The sequence below is a fragment of the Amblyomma mixtum genome, chromosome 3, assembly GCF_055824585.1.
Source record: "Amblyomma mixtum isolate Tamu chromosome 3, ASM5582458v1, whole genome shotgun sequence".
NCBI lineage: Eukaryota > Metazoa > Arthropoda > Arachnida > Ixodida > Ixodidae > Amblyomma > Amblyomma mixtum.
Genome location: NC_143014.1, coordinates 118,010,081 through 118,028,103, shown reverse-complemented (window position 1 = coordinate 118,028,103; position 18,023 = coordinate 118,010,081). Strand labels below are relative to the sequence as shown.

The window sequence follows — 18,023 nt, the reverse complement described above, 5'->3', positions numbered from 1 at the left end:
TGCAGTCTGGGAAAAACGCAGTTATGGGAGGAGAGGTATATAATCTTTTATTCTGCCTTCACTTGTAATTGTTTCTAGTCTCCTATCTGAACGTGCAGCGATAGCGGCCGAGTTCATGACAGCCGACAGGCCTGTACTTTATCCTGCTCATTTCCCTCCGGTAACCACTGCTAACGAATGCGGTGCAAGCCGCAGTGCGGCAGTGAACAGAATTCCTGCCGTACATTTCTCTTGTGCGGGACTTGTGAGAACCGGTGCGGTGGGCCCAGTCAGCATTTAACGTTTAATGCTTCAGTCTTTAAACCCATGCCACTTCGTTTCGGTAGCTGCCATGAGCGAAAACTGCAGCAGCTAAAAAAAAAAGCACCTCTCGCTGAAAGCCCTCCAGCTATTTTCGTGCTCTATTTTTTTTTTCTGCGTCAATCAAGGACTTCCGGCATATTCTGGCTGTATAGGGCGTGGGTAAAATATCTAAATACCTGCGCCAAAATGAAGCAACAACGGACGACAGATGAACTGTTTAAGGGCCCGCCCGCTCATTTCCATGACAGTACTAATCAACATGCCAAATTACAAAAATATAACCAGGAATTTTAAAGCATTCAGAAAAATGGCCTCAGTGTCGTCGCTTGGCTGGCTCCGCGTTCGCTCACTGCAGAGGGGAGAAGAAAACGTTCCGCCTCGGGCAACGTGAGAGCTGCTTTAGGCTTTGAGTTTCTGCCCTTCCTTCGTGGCTCGCGTCGTTGTCATCGCGCGCATAACAAAAAACGGCAAAGACAGAAAGTTCACAACGACGCATGAAAGTGGACGACGTTTTTACATCTTTTGCTGCCACAAGAGCGGTTTATTTCTCCGGTATTGGACATAATTATAGTTAGCCCAGCTTTTCTTGCGCCTTCCATTCATTTACCAGCTCAGATAAAAACATCGCGCAGTTAAGTTAGATTAGCACTGGCATCCCGTCATTGGCTTTGCTTCGAAGCAACAGCATGCGCTCACACGACAGACTTTCCCGCACCACTCAGCGGAAAGGTTCGGTCTACAGCAGAAGCAAACTACGCAAAATTTTTATTGTGCCGAAATATGCAGTATATGCCAAAAAAAAAGAAATGCGCGCTAAATGTGATCAATACTGGCTACACCATGTTTTCTTTACGACAGAAATTCGTTTTTTTTTTGCTAACGGGAAGACGGTAACTTTACCATTGCTCTGAAGCACTCGGTATCTAGTATTATTATTTTTTTTTTGCAGTTATTAGTTCTTTGTTAGCTTGGTACAACTTATATTACTCGCTCTGCTTCAACTATAGTGTCTGCAGCACGAGTGCTGTGTGCTGGACGTTATGCCGCCGCGCTGGTGGACGATGTCAGCGACGCGTCGTGAAATCTTTAGATTTTAATGTAAAGTTGGTGAAAGGCAGTGCCATACGTGATTAGCACTGGAGCCCCTGTGAACAACTTCCCGTGCTAAGGGAAGGAAAAAATATTTATTTGCTCTCAAGTGCGCATAAAAATTACTGGTATTGTCTGTATAGTACATGGCTACTCCATACGTATAAACGATTCCCGTAGGGTATGAACGAAGGCCGACTCGAAAAAAAAATAAGTAAAGTTTCGTAGCCCCACTGCCATAGCGAGTTCCACGCTGTATAATCACTCGCACTCGGCGGTGGTGCTTCGGCTGGTTCGGCGCGTTCGGTAAATCTCAGAGGGAAGCACGGTTACCGGTGAGTGCGATGCATTTCCTGTGCGGATTCACCGTGTTCGCTTGAGCACTGAGTAACGCCCAGCTTCCCGGGCTTATGATGTGACGGCGGTGGTAGCTGGATTCCGAGGAACCCAAGTTAACCCTGAGTTTGGAACCAGTCGGCGAAGCTCCAGCTTGCAGAGCTGAAGGGACAGTGTGTTTTTCAGCATCTATCAATAATAATGATAATTGTTTGCGTGTAAAGGAAAGCCGCACTAACTGTTTCACTCATCGCGGACACCTCAACAGCGCCGGGAGGAAAAGGATTAAGGAGGGAGTGAAGAAAGAGAGAGACGGAAAAAGCGGTGCCGTTCAGGGGGGGTCCGGGTAAATTCTGACCACCCGGGGTTATTTAACATGCCCTGATCGTGAACGCAGCACATGTATGTATTTCGGATATGGCTCCAATCGATATGCGGCCGTCACAGCTGGGGCTCGATGTCGCGCACTGGTGCCCAAAATTTTAACACAGTAACCACTAAGCCACTGTGTCGAGTGCGTCCGTCAAGAAAACTGAAAAAAAAAAAAGAATTATTGACGTTGCCAACATAAGGACACCACACCTACTCCCTCCAAAAGAGTTATCACGGTCCTCACAATAGGATCTGCTAGCAACTCACCAAAACACAGCCCGTCAATTTTAGACCAGAAGTGGTATTTTGCAACGTTTCGCTTTTTTTTTTCTTTGACATCATGAGTCACTGATCCCGGCTTCCGGGTAACGTAGGCCCTAGAGGACGACGCCCATGACAGAGGTGCGAACGAAAAGCACGAACGAAGCCCGACATTATAAAACAGGGCCCAATAATACGTTTATCCTACTTATGTGCGGCGCAATGTAGTACTTCCTCGGCCGGTTAACTTCAGTCTCTTCGGCTGGCTTTGCGGTACTGCAGGGGTAAGGCTATCGAGACTGGGCTTATGATCTGCGCGTGGAGAAGAGCGCAGTGGCAGAAAAAGAGAGAGAACAAAAGAGTTGGTGACGGCAGGACTAAAGGGGTCACCTGTCTGTGGGGTCACCGAAGATGCTAAAGGGGTCACCTGTCTGCAATCCAGCCGGAGTGCGAAGAGACGCGAGTGGTTGGCAGTGGGCAACAGGTAAAACTGTATCCTTCAACGAGCGGTGATCGCAGCCACTGACCGGTCAGGTCCCGCTCACTTGAGCAGAGCTGGCGCTCTCCACAAATGAGACGTGTGTGAAACCAACAAGAGGCACGCTCTATACCTCATCCGCGCAAGCGATGAGGTGCTCCCACCAACATCAACAACATCATAATTATTAAGCAAATTTAGTGTCCCACAGGACAACCAACGGCCTTGGCAACTGGCTGCCAGCTAGACGTGTCCTGGTGTAACCATGGCCATCCTCTCTCAGCATGCCTTTCAGTCTCACCTCACCACTTGATTTTTTAACGCTCTCCCCGCCCCCATACCCAAATACTGCGTTTTATTTCTATTACTATAACCGGGAGCCGTTATGTATTGCTTGCGTTACACGCCCTGCCCAAGTAAATTTTCTCCCCTTAATTTCGGCTAGGAAACAATTAACGAGTGTTTGTTGTATGTTGCACCCTTGCATTGCCCTTACGTTGCGCGATTTAATTTTGAGCGCTTCCGAGAGCCTTCAAATTTCGACCCTATATACACGCTAGCAACGTACATGGACTGTTTACACTACATTTGAGGGACATAAATAAGCCCTCGTGTATAATTTGATGTTCATAATTTGATAGTGTTTGAAGGACTCTTACCAACTATTTACCTTTAGCCAATGTCTTCCTCGCTTTCAGGATTTCCTCTCAGAACTACGCCTAAATAGTAAGGATTTCTCAATAAAGAGGCATATACACAGTTTTGATGTTTGTAATCAAACAGGGGTGCTGATGATGATACTAGCCCCAAAGCGCTTTCGACACCAATGTGCCGGCGTTTGAAAACGTTTGCGCCGGTATGGACGACGCGTGTCGCGCAGCGATTGAAAAAGCTTTGATGCAGACGACGAGTGTCTCGCTAGTTTTCATAAGGCAGCGCGGCAAGCGAAGAATTCCGCGCAGCGTTTGATAAGGCACCGGTACAGCTAACTCGCCAGCTTTCTTTCAAACAGGAAGTGCTCTGGAGCTAACTCACAGTGTTGCCGGAGCAAAAAACGTTCGACAAAACCGTGTATATCGATCGATACAGCGCACTATATACGAAGCAGGGCATCTTGAACTCAACCTGCCTGCGTTCTCACGGATGGATAGAGGAGAAACGGAGACGACTAGGAATAAAGGTGAAAATTATTACGGACTCAACTTTGATTTTCGCACTAATGTGCAGCTCTTGTTGATTCACGGATCGAAAGAAAAATCGGCGCATGCAGTTCCAGTCAGTACTACAATCAACGCCAGTGGCGTACGTACGACCGATCGTTATCCGCCCTTGGTTATTCTTGATGGGCGGCTACGTATATTGCTTTCTGCTCATCCATTAACGTACACCCTACTCATCTGAAGTGCTGGCAGAGGCGAGCTGCGCTGCTTTGTAGTGCCAACGAGAACCTTACTAGCGGTGGATGAACGCTCGCGAGCAGATGGGCCGGACGCTTTATCGTGGGGCGTATTTCTCCGACGAGGTATTTTTTTCTAGTTTTTTTTTGCGAGCATGTTTTGTCTTTGTGTGTGAAATTTGCCAAACTTTTATGAAGTTTAGGGCGTGGTAGCATTTCTCTTTCGCAAACCAACGAAATTATTCTGTACTTTCTTTGGTGAGGTGCCGAAATGCCTGTTTAATGAACCACTTCGGTATTCCAGTTGATGAATTAGTGCATTTAAGCGAATTGCTCGAGTAATTAATGCATTGCGCCAGTCTTAGGCCAATAATTATCTAGTCAAGATACCATGGCAAGATTGCTTACTTATCGCGCACAGCCGATTTGTTGCAACTTTAATACGTCTCGGCTGAAGCACTGTTTACATTATCGAAACACTTTGTGTTCAATAGCTGCTCTTTGCAATGCTTGCATGTTGGGTCAACGGCTTTAAATAAAAGTTCAAAAAGTGCTGTTAGCGTCCCAGGTAGCATTTTGATTCCTGAGGGGTGCTTGTATTATAGTTCACGCCATTTTGTGATCCGCACTGGTTAGGCGATAGCAAAACAGCCTACACTTGCTCGATTTCATTTTCAGCCTGGCCTTCTGTGCTCTGTTCTTCCTTAGTCCAACAAGTGCGCCGCAGACACCTGTTCGGAGATTTGCTATAAACTACGGTTGAGCATTCTTAACGACTTACGAGGTTTAACAACGAGTGTCATAGCACTCCTGCCGTGCACTTCAGGAAATGTTGAGTTCCGATATGTGGAACGTGAATTTAAAAAGAGAGAGAGAAGACGTCGATCACGCTGAGTGTAAGTGTAGAGCAAACGCTTACCGCCACAGTTGCGCCTTTGAGGCTGCGCTTGCTGTCACGGTATACGTAATTCTCGTCTCGGGAACGACACAGCCTAGGCGGTTGCGCGTACCGTGCTCTGGGTCAAAGCACCGTCACGGTTGCGTCGTATGATCTTCTGTAAAACTTCCGCTACAATTTATATACACAAGGTCGCCATAAGTTGGGAGGAGTAAGTTCATTGTTTATTATGATTGTGTGCCCATCCTCGACGGCGTGCCCCACGCAGTTCAAGCGCCTGTCACAATGCAAACAAACCCATCTTAAGAGCCCTGGAGAGCAAACGCTGCGCAAAACCCGTGTTGACAGAACGATGGCCAAGCCGTGAAGCGCTGTCCGGGTGTTACACGGCGTCTACTAGGCGCATGTTCGCGAGACGTGTCTGTGCAAACCTACTGCTGCTAGAGACGCCAAACGATTTCTGAATGACGCCGTGGTTCAGGATTAGAACCATGCTCGCTGTTTACTTGGGTCAGAGCTCTTTCATTTCGGTTGTATTTGTTTTGTAGCTCCGAACTTCTCCCGCTTTGGAAGAGAACGCGATGCAAGTTCGGACATTTAGCCTCACCCGTGACGGCGCCCCGGCGCTGCAGGTCAATAAGCCAAACATATGTGTTTGCAGGAGGAGCACGAGGGGGCTGACGTACTGCGCGATGGCCATCAGGCGACTGCTTTCCGGACGTGCTCTAGCTGTGTTTGCCTTCTTTCCTATTATCTATTTTCTTTTATAAAACTCGTTGCCTTGCTTAGAGGAGAAGGCGGCAGTCGTACGTTTTCCAGAGGAAGAAGACTGTTAAGATAGCATCCCATTCGCAAGTCGGCTGGACTGCAGATGCATCGCTGTTGTATACAGTACGAAGCAGGAAGTTTCACCAAGGTTTTGCGTGCGTGCGTGCGTGCGTGCGTGCGTGCGTGCGTGCGTGCGTGCGTGCATTCGGGAGGAGGGTGCGTTTGTCTGTTCGCGGTTGTTGTGGAAGATCAATGTTTCATCCGTGTTGTGGGAGGGAAAAAAAGATCTTGAACTTGCAATAGAGGCTTGAGAGAAAGGGTTACCATGAGAGCTTTCACCAACACGACAACGCAAAGCCCATCACACAGTGATGCTTGAGAATGGAGAAAACTTGCCACACTAAATTTGTTGTACTTCCACTTAGAATATAATACCGAGGATAGCTTTAACACGTTAACCGACTTGCACAAGAAGCCCTCCGGTTGACTGTAAAGCAGTGCAAGCTTGCTCGTCGACAGTGACTAAACCTGTACAGCGGCGAGGGGTGTTGCACTGAAACAAAGCGCGGAATGAAATTTTGGAACAACCAACCATTTCAGTTTAAAACTCCACCAAATCATTTCGGCATCTGAAAGAGCCTCTGCAACGCAAAACAGGAAGTGGCGGGAGGCGAGGGCGGAAATGTGGAAGCAGAGAACGGCACATGTCAATGCACCGATTTGATAAAAACGCTCGGGAAGTGCGAATGCGTGAGCGCAGTGTGTTTACACAGGGAGATTTCCGCAGAATGAGCTGGGAGTTGATTTTAAATGGGGCCCTCGCACGCAGAAGTGTTGAGATTGCTCTGCTTCGTCGGAAGAGCGCAGCCGCACCGGGTAAATGCAGGATTTAGTACTGCACGGGAACCTCTCACTTTTAGCTCCGAGTCGGCATACTGGGCAAGGGGCGCAGAAGACGGCAGCCGGAAGGTCTTTATTCCCGCCGGAGCCGACAGTGGCTGTGCGAGCGCTGGAAGTCCCGCTTCCACGCTCGCTGACTTCGCTACTCACCTCGCGACGCCACCGTACCCCCTTTTATACATACCGGGCCGCTCTCACAAAACGCAGGAAGCATTTTTTTTGTTCGAAGTAGCAGCAGGGAGCGGGTGGTGGAGCCCACGGTGCCGCCGAAATTACGGCTCGCCAAGTCACGGGTATCAACGCGTTCTGGGCGACAGAGTCGAATCTTCCGGGCGAAAGGCGAATAGCGCTAAATTCGGACCGATTCCCCTCCTTTTTCCTTCTTCCTCTTCTCGGCGCGCGTATATCGATAGAAAGTGGCAGAACTGCCTAGGAAAAAAAGACAAAAAGACATGAAGGGGCGCTAGAGAACACTGGTAAAAGTCGGGCAAAACAATGACGGGGCCATTCGCCGAGCACACCTAGTGCACTTCAAAAGAGGCGCGACGGAGCTTTGTTGAACTTGGCACCCAGCCGGTCGCAGTGGAAACGTGCCGTGCACACCGATACTAGTGACGGGGGGAGCAAGGGGGCACAATGCGGGGCGAAGGGAAGCGGGCGAGTTTCCTGCATGGCGGCACCCGGCCACCGCCGCCGGAGTCGCTCGCGTTTTGCGCTCCCATTGTCGAAGGATGGCGCGCGGGGCCCTAAAATCAACACACAGGCCCCGGCAGATGCCGGCGAAGTGAGAAGAGAATGCATGCACGGTCGGATTGAGCAATGCAATTCCGGCGGCCGTTCGCATCACTGCGTCTTGCAAGGCGCTTGAGTTACAGGGCTCGTGAAGCGAGTGGCGCGCATAGAGCGCCGAGCGAGCAGTACCCGCGGCGCTGGATGCTGCATTCGAAGCCACAGTGTTCGCGAGTGACTCGAACGAAAGGCGTAATACAGCTTTTCTTTTTCTGCCGACGACACAAAACCGTGACCGGAAAGAGCGGGATAGCCGTCACAAAGCTGCGGCGGCACGTCTGTAAATTTTTGATGAACACATTTCCATGGCTATAGGGCTGCGCACTTCTCTTTATTTGAAGCTTGCTGACTCTCATAAGCAGACTCGAAAGTTTTTGTTTGCCGAAGTGAGGCTAGTGAACATTTTTTTTTTTTTTGGCGTTGCAATGCTTCTTTTTAGAGGAGATGAAAGTTCAAACGGAGCATTTGTCATTACTTTTTTTTTTTTGAAAGTTTCACTGAAGCTTGATAGCGACATTCGCTGCTCTGTTTCGAATTTTCGAATTTAAACGCGGCGTTCATACTGGAATAGAAAATTGACAGAACGCAATTCGTGTCTGAACCTGACAACACATGTTGCATCCAAGTTGCAGTCCTCATCGTCTAAATGTTTCATGTTGTGCTGCACTACTAAATGCACTTTTTTTTCTCTTTTGTTACGTCACTGCGTACCTTCCTTTATGACCCTGACGACTAATGATGGTATCTCGTGGCCTGGCGAGCAGTGAATGTGACATATCGAGGCCAGCTGTGAAAGCAACCAGGAAAGTATGACAAGAACTGCGTAGCTTTGTTCACGACTTTGACTGCAAGGAGCACCAAACAAAATTAATCTATTCAAGTGCTTGAGTTGAGTTGTTCTAGAGCAGAGCAATCCTCGCACAAAGGAAGTCTTTCTGCGTTGAATAAATCTATCGAGCGCCACGGCACGTTGCGCGCGAGTTGTCATCAATGTCTTAATGCGTTTTCCTGTTTCAGCGACACTGCTCGGATAGACGAGAATGATAACAGGTGAAGTGAGAACTTTGGGCTTTTACGCAGGGCTTTTATGAAAGGCTTTCATAGAGTACCCGACCAGAGTTATAACCTTCAAAGTCTGTGGCTCAGTGCGCGCTTTATTCGGTCATCTGGAAAGAATCCTTTGTTCCGGAATGTATGAGGACTCGCTTTTACCAGTTCAATCTGAAGTGAGGCTCACTTGATCAAGGTGGTGTGCAATGCCTGGCGTCGCATGCGCTGTGGTAGAGAGGCTTTACTGCATACGTTTAACCGTCACTTCCTGAACAGGTCGTACCAAAATCTTATCTGCGCTTCTCTTGAGAAGACGTCTTAAGAAGCTTTACAAACATTCCCAAACAGTATTCGAGATGGATGTACAGGCCAATAGAAGAATTGTATGTAAATGCACTGACACAGTCGCTTAAACAATTGCCATTTAGAATGCAATGTCGGCATGGCCCACTACCTCATTCAATGGCGCTTGACTGCCGATTTAAATGTGGAAAACTAGGGCGACAATTGACGCATTTTCAGTAAGGCCCTCTCTGGAATGCACCCAAATGAGGGGCGACTGAAGTCTAAAGTTTCGGTTATAATCACTTTCGTCGACTTCCCTGACAGATCCCATGGCACTCGGTGCTTACAGCTGTCCCCTGACGTGAAATGGTCTGTAATTTTAATTCATACGTTTGTAATACTTCAACACAGGTGCCATATTTTATGCGCAGAAGAAGCTCACTTTAGATATCTCCTCACGTGTGAAGAACCCATTTTCTTTTTTTGTTCTGTTTTTGTCGAAGCAACAGGTTAATTCTTTCGCGCATCTCAAACACACACTGCAAAAAAAAACTTTAGTTTGTAGCACCACCGTTTCGGCACGCGCAAAGAAGACGAAGCGGTGGGCACCCGCAAAAGAGAACGCTTGGACCTTGGCCTCGGCGGACGCTGCCGCCGCTGCTCTGCTGCTATCTCCTCTCCGGCAGCCCTCAAATAAACGCGGCCGCGGTCGCCTCCTGGGCGACCTCCACATCGACCTCTAGATGTTTGGGAGCTTAACGTCACAAAGCGACTCGGGCTATGCCGTAGTGAAGGGCTCAAGGAAATTTCGATCACCTGGGGTTCTTAAACATGCACTGACATCGCGCAGTACACGGGACATTTCGTCTCTATGAAAATGTGAACACCGCGGCCGGGATCGAACCCACGTTTTTCGGGTCGGCAGCCGAGCGCCATAACCACTCAGCACACCGAGGCGGCCCTCATAGAGAAACGCTATGAGCCTGACAGGAAGGATAACATGAAGTCAACAATTGTGTTGACTGCAGCAAGAGATAATTCTTCATTATATCTTGCTGCAATTCATCTTCATTATCGATAAGGTTGCTTTGGTGGCACAATTGATATTAATTTTGCGTTCAATTCATCGGACACGCGACACTGGCCTTGCACAATGCTTGCCACTCTAAGTTGATGTTTCTTTCGCGATTCGTCCAAATTTCTGATGGCGCCGATTCTATTAGCGACTGTCAGAGAAATTTGCTTTATTATTATTGAAAATTCACCGCTAGACAAAAATGCGTTTGGCAGTATTAGTGAGCGTAGTCTCCGTTTAAAACATGTTCAAGTGGAATCAATGTGAGAGGGTAAGCTTTGTTACAATGAAGTTCATTATTATTTCCAAAATATGACTTAGGACAGAAATTTTGGTTTTCATCTATATTTGTGTTTTCATTAAATAATACATGATATTAAATTTTGATGCAGATGCAAAAATAATGTTTATTGTAAAGTGTGAATAATGTCTCTTTTGTATTGTTCGTACCTAAATTATCCACTGCACGAAATCACAAAGGGTCGACACTGAACGTCAATAAAACTTACCTCCTATGACGTGGCAGTTTAGAATGAGCAGCATTCCCTCATTACTGGGCCCCACGGTTCCATTTAGTGCAGAAAGGTTTTCATCCAGGATGATGGGCTTTCCTGGGGGCACTAGGAAAAGAGAGAGAGAGAGAGAGAAAAAAAACAGGTTCCTAAGAATGCGGCATTGCTTCTGCACCAGTGCTGTCCATCAGCAGCTTCAAAACTCCCAATGCTAGGGAATACAGTAAATATTCATGTCCAACATTTTTTGGCAAAAATTTTGAAAATTTGAAAATTGTAAGACACTGTTACAGAAATATTGAAGGTAATAGTCTATTCTTCTGATATGTAGCAAAATCTTTCTTTTAAAGTGTTTCCATCGATCGCATCGAACAGTTAAGATTGCCACAGAGAACAATATAGAATACTTTTGACGACAGCAAAAACCTGAATAGAAAAAAATACAAGAATACCTTCGGGTGATTTGCTGATATATTGATTTTTATAGTGAAATTTTCCATTGTATGAAAAAATTGCATTCATAAATAGTTTCCCGCTCAAAACTGCTTTTGTCCAGAATTTTTGTGTATGTAAGGCATCCACGTCGAAAAAAGGAAAAAAAAAACTAGCCAGTCATTTAGGTTCAAAACATGCACGCACCATTAATTACCTGAAGGTCACCGCCACCTTCAGTTCCGATGATATGCAAAGTGTCTTCAGTTCACGTTAGAGTAATATGGAAAATGACTTCGGCATGAAAGCAGGACCACGGATGAAAAGGAGACAAGGACGAGCGCTGAACCTTCAACTACCTTCCTCGTGTCGTCTTCGTCAGCGGTTCCGTTTTTTGAGCTGAAATCATCTTCCATTAAGTATGTACCAACACGCCCGATTCACTGCATTCATTAGGGTACAGGTTCGTACTGGCTGGTGGTGTAAGATTCGTTTATGGTGCTTGGTAATTATTATCTTTTTCTTTCAACAAGTTTGCAAAGGAAAATTTTTACTTCCATGCAGAACACCGGCGCCGAGACATGCAACAGTGTTGACAGCTTCTATGAGTCGGAGACGTAAGAAGCACCAAGAAGTGCAGTAAAGCGCGCATGACGGCCTAGCCCCGAGTGTAGCCTCTAATGGCGTGCCTTTTAGACCTTTAGTTCAGGGAGAACCATGGAGATTGCGAGAGCAGAAGGTTAGCGTGACTAATGAAAGAGTGTGAACAACCAAAACCCCTGCGCTGTGAAAAAGCGTATCATTACGTTCATGAGGTTATTACGAAGGTTGCCAGTTTCGTCGCAGAAAAGCATGCATATTAACGAACACTTTGGGACTCAATATTAATGAAGCGATAGCGCTATTACTCAGCCACAGCAGCCTTGATAATATCATGCGTGCTCTGGGGCGGCAGTGCAAGGGGGAGAAATTTGAAGGCGCGGCTGCCTGCTTCACGAGCTGATCGTGCTCCTTGAGGCGTGCGTAACCTCGGCATAAAGTTTTGAAACGCCAGCGCTGAAGAATAACCTGCTGACGCGTTGCGATATTTACAGAGGCCTGGGCTCCTCTAGCTCACATGGAGCACAGACACCCTCCTTCGAACTTAGTGATGCAAGGGGGTGGTTACTGAGAAATGCTAAACAAATTTCTATGATCTCGTTTTGGGGAATCCTTGTTCTCCACCTTGCTGTTGTCAAGTGCTGCTAAGAAGAGTTGCCTCAGTATGCTCGAAGTATCGCAAGTAAAATAAATCTACAAAAACGTATAAATTCGGTAATGTAGGATTATTCAAAATATGCAGTTTCAAAGGTGACAACCATGTACAAATTATAGAGCTTTGTCAGGTGTTGTCTCTTCTTGAAAGCAATAAGAAACTAATAAAATTTCGACTGTCCATATTACTTACCAAGGCCTCTATTTCTTTACAGAGGCTAAACGAATAATATCCTAGTATTACGCTAGGTCTTTAAAATAACGTTACTATTCTATTTTTCAACCACACTGCAGGGTTGCTTCATCGTTACGTCACTTAGTTCGTTTATTCTGTCTGGTTATTTAAACTAACCTGTTTCTGAACGACTTCGTCATGCAAGAGAAACATTAAGCTTATTTTTACGCGCCCCACAGCCGAATGATTTGCACCCACAGCTAAATATAACTATTCTTTTCGAAAATTGTTTTCATAATTTAGGAGCTCTTCAAATATTATGAAAATAATACAAATGGTTTATGGGGGGTTCAATGTCCCAAAGCGACTCAGGCTATGAGGACGCCGTAGTGAAGGGCTCCGGAAATTTAGACCATCTGGTGTTCTTTCACGTGCACTGACATCGCACAGTACACGGGCCTCTAGAATTTCGCCTCCGTCGAAATGCGACCGCCGCGGTCACGATCGAACCGGCGTTTTTCGGATTAACAGTCGAGCGCCTTAACCACTGAGCCCCCGCGGCGGCCGAAAATAACACCAATATTTTTACGCAGTCATAATGAAAAAGTTAACAAATCATACATATACGATGAAATAAGCTTCTGTTTTGTGTGTGTTTCTAACTGACCAAAAAGCTTTTAGGCTTAATTTTTTTCTGAACAATATTTGCACCTTGATTGGTTCTATGGTTTACAATTGTTTATACGTTGCTGTTGCTTATAGCACGAATCTTTTATTGGTATAATATACCTGCAATAATCGACCTGGTTTCAAAAGTTGTCGAAGCTCATTGTATAGAGAACGTAGCTACAGACGAAATACAGACAGTCTAGTGGTGAAGATGCCCTGAGAGAAACTTTTCGCGGCCGTTCTCTCATTTGCGTGAAAGAAAAATTATTTAAGTCCATCGGAAAACGACAAACAGGACGGAAACAAAAGGTAATTAGGAATCCGCAAGAAACAGCTACTGCGCCGTTGACAACATTTAGTTGAATTAGATAAGTTCACGAAAGCAAGACTACAAAAGCATATTGCGAGACATCATCAGCTCGAAATCTCCACTTCCTTTTAAACATGCTCAGGCTACCCACTGTTTTACTAAGCCACGTAGTGAGGCTTTAGTAGCTGTCCCGCAAATTTAATTTTAGGCGAAAAGAAATTAATAGTTCTGCTCACTCTCAACTGATCTGAAGTGTTGGCAATTCAAAACCACCCCCGTCTATGAAAATCGTTCAGGCTACAAAAATTTGTGACCTGTATATTTTTGACAAAGACTGTACCTGCTCCTTCCCAATGGCAAAAAAATGTTGGCTTTGCCTCACACACACTGCTCTTGCAGTAAAGCACCCTTTCAATAAACACTTAAAAAAAAGTGCTTGAAAGATTGGCTTTGCCTCACATATAGTCTTCTTACGGCAAAGCACTCTTTCGGTGAGCGCTGAAAAGGAGTTTCTCCGGACTAGAACGAAAGGGGTGTGGAGAGGAGACGCACAGGCAGAAAATACATGCCTAGGCATCCTACGTGCGCGCAGGCAGCAGAATGAAACATTGTGCTATACAAAGTAAATGTGCGCAGCAGGGCACGCCTAGCTCGTGGGCTCATCCTTTCCGCGCGGCGATGTTTAATGCGTCCGCTGAACGGGCACAGGCGGTGGTTATCGGAAAGGGGCGTCGTGCAACGCGCAGCTCTGGCGCGGGCGCTGTGGCTGCCGCAGAGGCTGCCGCGGCACGCACACACGCATGTGCGTCTGGCGAGTGAAAAAGCTGCCCCGTGGACATGGCCGACGTTGGGCGTTGTTTCGCCACCGTTGCTTATCAGCGCCCACGATCCCCACACGCAATATGTCATACTGGAGATTAGCTTTTCCAGGCGCGCGTACTCCTTTCGTAAGCTGGCACGATGCTTTTGGTTGTTTCACTCCACTCGCCTGTTTGTATTCATTGCGGAGCCAGTTGATTCCCGGAGGCACTAAGCGTTCCACGAGAGGGGCTGCGGACAGGCTTCGCGAGCGCTAGATGTCCGCTCGGCCAAGCCGATTGCGCCCCGCAGTCAACGCCGACAACGGAAGCCCACGCTCGTTACGCATGTTGGTCAGCGTTGAGATACTTCGGCACCCTGAGCTCTCCACGAAGAAGAAGAACAGAGATTGTGGCGTCACCAACTCGTTTCTATATGTATTTTGCCGAGGCAGCAGCGAAAAGAGGAAGGAAAGAGCGTGAGATCCCCTTAGCCACGATCAGCATCACAAACACAGGACAACAGCAAAAAAGATAATATGAAACGCTTGTGTCGGGTCATCGAAAGCTATACAAGCTCATCGGGAGGGGGGGGGGGGGGGGGGGGGGATAGGAACATTATTCTGCTCCATGATCAGCTACTAGTACGCTCTTATTTCAATACAATCGTTATGCCCGGCTCCAAAAGATAAAATGCACCGTATTAAAGGTGATTGACTTCACAGATAAATGGAGTGCATCGATTAACAGTGCAAGCCTCCTCAGTGTCTTAGGTAGGAGGTGTGGCTCCTTGCTTCGCGAGGAATGATTATTTAGATAAGGGGCGCGCAGCACGCGTTACTGAGCGATCCCATCAAACATTCCTCGAGACACACTCCTTCCCGGTGCGCAAGACGCGAATCGAGTAGCGCCAGGCAAAAGAAGCTTCACCCAAGAGGCAGAGCTGGCGAGTGGTCCTTCAGTGTTTGTGCGCGTGTGTGCACGCGTGCCTGACACGCCGCTGACGTCACGGTTTGTCCTCACAGGCCCTGATATGAACTACCGCCACCGAAGCAAGCCGACCGGCGCCTGAAAAGTTTCCGGCGGCCGGGGCGGTATTGTTTGCCGAGAAGCGACTTAGAGGTTTGCTCACTACTTCACCGAAGGTTCCCCGGGGCGGCCGGAGAGCGTCGCGCGATTGTATTGCCAGCTTACGAGTCAACAGGAAATCCCGCGCGAGGCTCCTCTTAATTAAGGCGCGGCCGGAATCGCCGCGCGCCCGAAAGGAGGAGGGGTGGCACTGCCCCTTGGCTCCCTATGATGGGCCTGACAGCAGCGCCTGTAGGGCATCCCACAGCTGTTGACGGTCGCAGTCGGCACAGGATATCGCGTCGCGATTTCACGTCCGCCCGGGTGGCCTCCTCTGAACAGGCCTTTATCGAGGAGCGACGCGACCGCTGAACAGTTTAAGAACATTTTAATTGGCGCGTCTTCACAACTTCTGCCGAAGATGGAGAACTTAAACTCGACTGTTGTCTTTCCCGCTGCGTTACGTATTTTATCCATCGGCGGCAGCGATGAACGGTGCTAGGTTTAATAATGGCCGCATAGGGCTGTTTACTTTGTTTCCATCAAGAGGAGTGCCCTTAAGAGAGCTTTGCAGCGCATCGCACGCCGTGTTTGTCATTAATGATAAGGAAATCGTTACGGCGTTCACTAGCGCTTCGATGCTTCGAATTCAATTACTGCATCCTCTATAGCGCTTTATCACTGTAGTCGTATAATGAGAGGGCAATTTGCTGAATTCATTCTTTCTATATATTAAAAATGAACAGGTTTCTAAACGGTTTTGTGCGCCTTCATGCAGTTTACTACATCACGTTCTAATTTTGCGAGATCCCTGGATAAGCGTTCTTCGTGGTAGGATGGTAACTATAGTGGGGATTCAGAGGTCGGAGAACTTGCTTCGCAATTTTCGGTCCTTTCGTACGCACAATATGCACACGCAAACGCCATGCAATTAAAAGGAAGCACCTGTTACTCCAAGGTAAGTGTATATGCCACGTGAGTTTACATTTCTGCACTTCAGTGCACTGCTCAGTTCCACTTGCCGCGTGCACTGAGAAGAGCGCTTGTAATCACTGTCATTATATGTTAATTGTTTTATGAACATCTTTTTGTCCGCATGAAGAAACTGAGCTTGGACCTCCCTTGCATCACTCACTGGAGAGACGAAAAACTAAGTGCTTGCACATAAGCATTTCCTGTGACGCGCTCGCTTTCAGCAACTCGGTTTCAACGTCCATACAGGGGCGAAAAATTTCCGCGGCTCTGTAGTGCATTTTAAATGAAACTTGCGCTCATAACGCAGCAGTAGCGCCATTGATTGCAGCGAGGAGAGATTATCTGCAAGCTGAATGCAAAGTAGCTTCAACTCAAGCAACTAATGAAGGGCAACATTACTACCGAAATGTCGACATGCGCTGAAAAAAGGCCGTCGACATTCGAGATGCGACGCGAGGCCACTCGCCGCTGTGAGTCAATGGCAATGGTGTTCGCCTGCTGAGCACTAGTTGGCGAGATCGATCCGAAACGCGCGCGCAGCATTTCGATGGAGGTGAAATGCAGGAACGGCCGTGTACCCAGATCTCGGTACATGTTTAAGAACTTCAGAGAGTAAAAATTATTCTAGCATTCTCCACCACGGCGTGCCTCCTTGCTCATACGGGGTTGGTTTTAGCAAGCAGAACTCTATTATTTGCTTCAAAACGCAAGCTGGTCGCATTCTAAGTTTACTCAGGAACGCTTGAGCGTTTCATGTTCGCTTTTTGCGAAAATAACCCTCTTTCTCTCTACAGTAGGGGTGAACTGTTATAATATTTTCAAATATTTTAACAACACATTCGAATCAAGAAAAATGTTATATCCTTTTCAAAAGATTGCGAATAATGAAGCAGTCATACCGGATAGTCGTGGCGACACACATTCTGGTGTCACTAAAGAGCTCTAAGCACTAAAACGCCTCTGATCCCTATGTGTGTTGAAAAACTAAAATATTAAGGCGACAAAGCCGCATGCCGCTTCGAACGTAAAAAAAAAAAAAAAAAACGGAATGAACCGTATAACTGTTTTCGCGTAGGAGGAAGAGCGGCGTATGCTTCCGCCCATGACGCGCTTCAATTTTTCAAATCGCGAAAAATGAGTCCACTTCTTCCTCGTTCCTCTTCTGTCCCAAGCTGTACATGTCGCACATGTGCGAGGACGCCGGCGGACGAACTTATAAATCGCTGAGCGCCGCGTTGTTTGCAGCGTCCAACGTTTTCGAGATTGATTCGGCAGATACACAATCGCCGGCGCCGTGCCTGGCGCCGCCGATTACGAGGGGCATTTCTCCGCTCCGAGGAGAAGTACGCACGCACTCTCGCGTTTTGCCAGTCTATTGTGCGCCCCGAAGGCGTCCCGCGTGCGCAGTCAGCGGCGATGTCCGCGCGCGACAGGAGTAAATCGTCCCTCGACAGGGCGGGCAGTGACATGCGCCACCCAACTCGGTGTACAAGAACAGCCTATTGGCCCGAGCAGCGCCGCGCTCTCGGGTTTTTAGTCAATGAAGCCATAGACTCGTTTGAAGCGAACCGAACACGCGTTTCAAAACCAGCCGTCCGCGCGGTGCATGGTGGTGCAAGAGTGCTCTCATCAAAGCCGCCGGTCGCCGCTCGATACCGCGCGAATGGAGCGCAGTGCAACCATTGCGGCAGCTGTTGTGCGCTTCATCCATTGTCGCTCCCCCCCCCCCCCCCCCCCCCCCCCCCCCCCCCGCGTGTTGCAGTGGCCGCGCTACAGGGCTTTACTTCATTCGAAGAGCTCGCGCGCGGTCAATCATCGTGCCTGCCGATGA

At 47.8% G+C, this 18,023-nt stretch overlaps 1 protein-coding gene across 1 annotated transcript in view; it reads right to left on the bottom strand.

The window, feature by feature from the left end:
• Positions 1 to 18,023, bottom strand: part of LOC149351543 (nephrin-like) — a 294,256-nt gene that overhangs the window by 32,566 nt on the left and 243,667 nt on the right. The window contains exon 3 of the mRNA XM_089580900.1: positions 10,510 to 10,620. Within this exon, the coding sequence (XP_089437026.1) occupies positions 10,510 to 10,620 (111 nt within the window). The remainder of the gene's footprint in view (positions 1 to 10,509; positions 10,621 to 18,023) is intronic.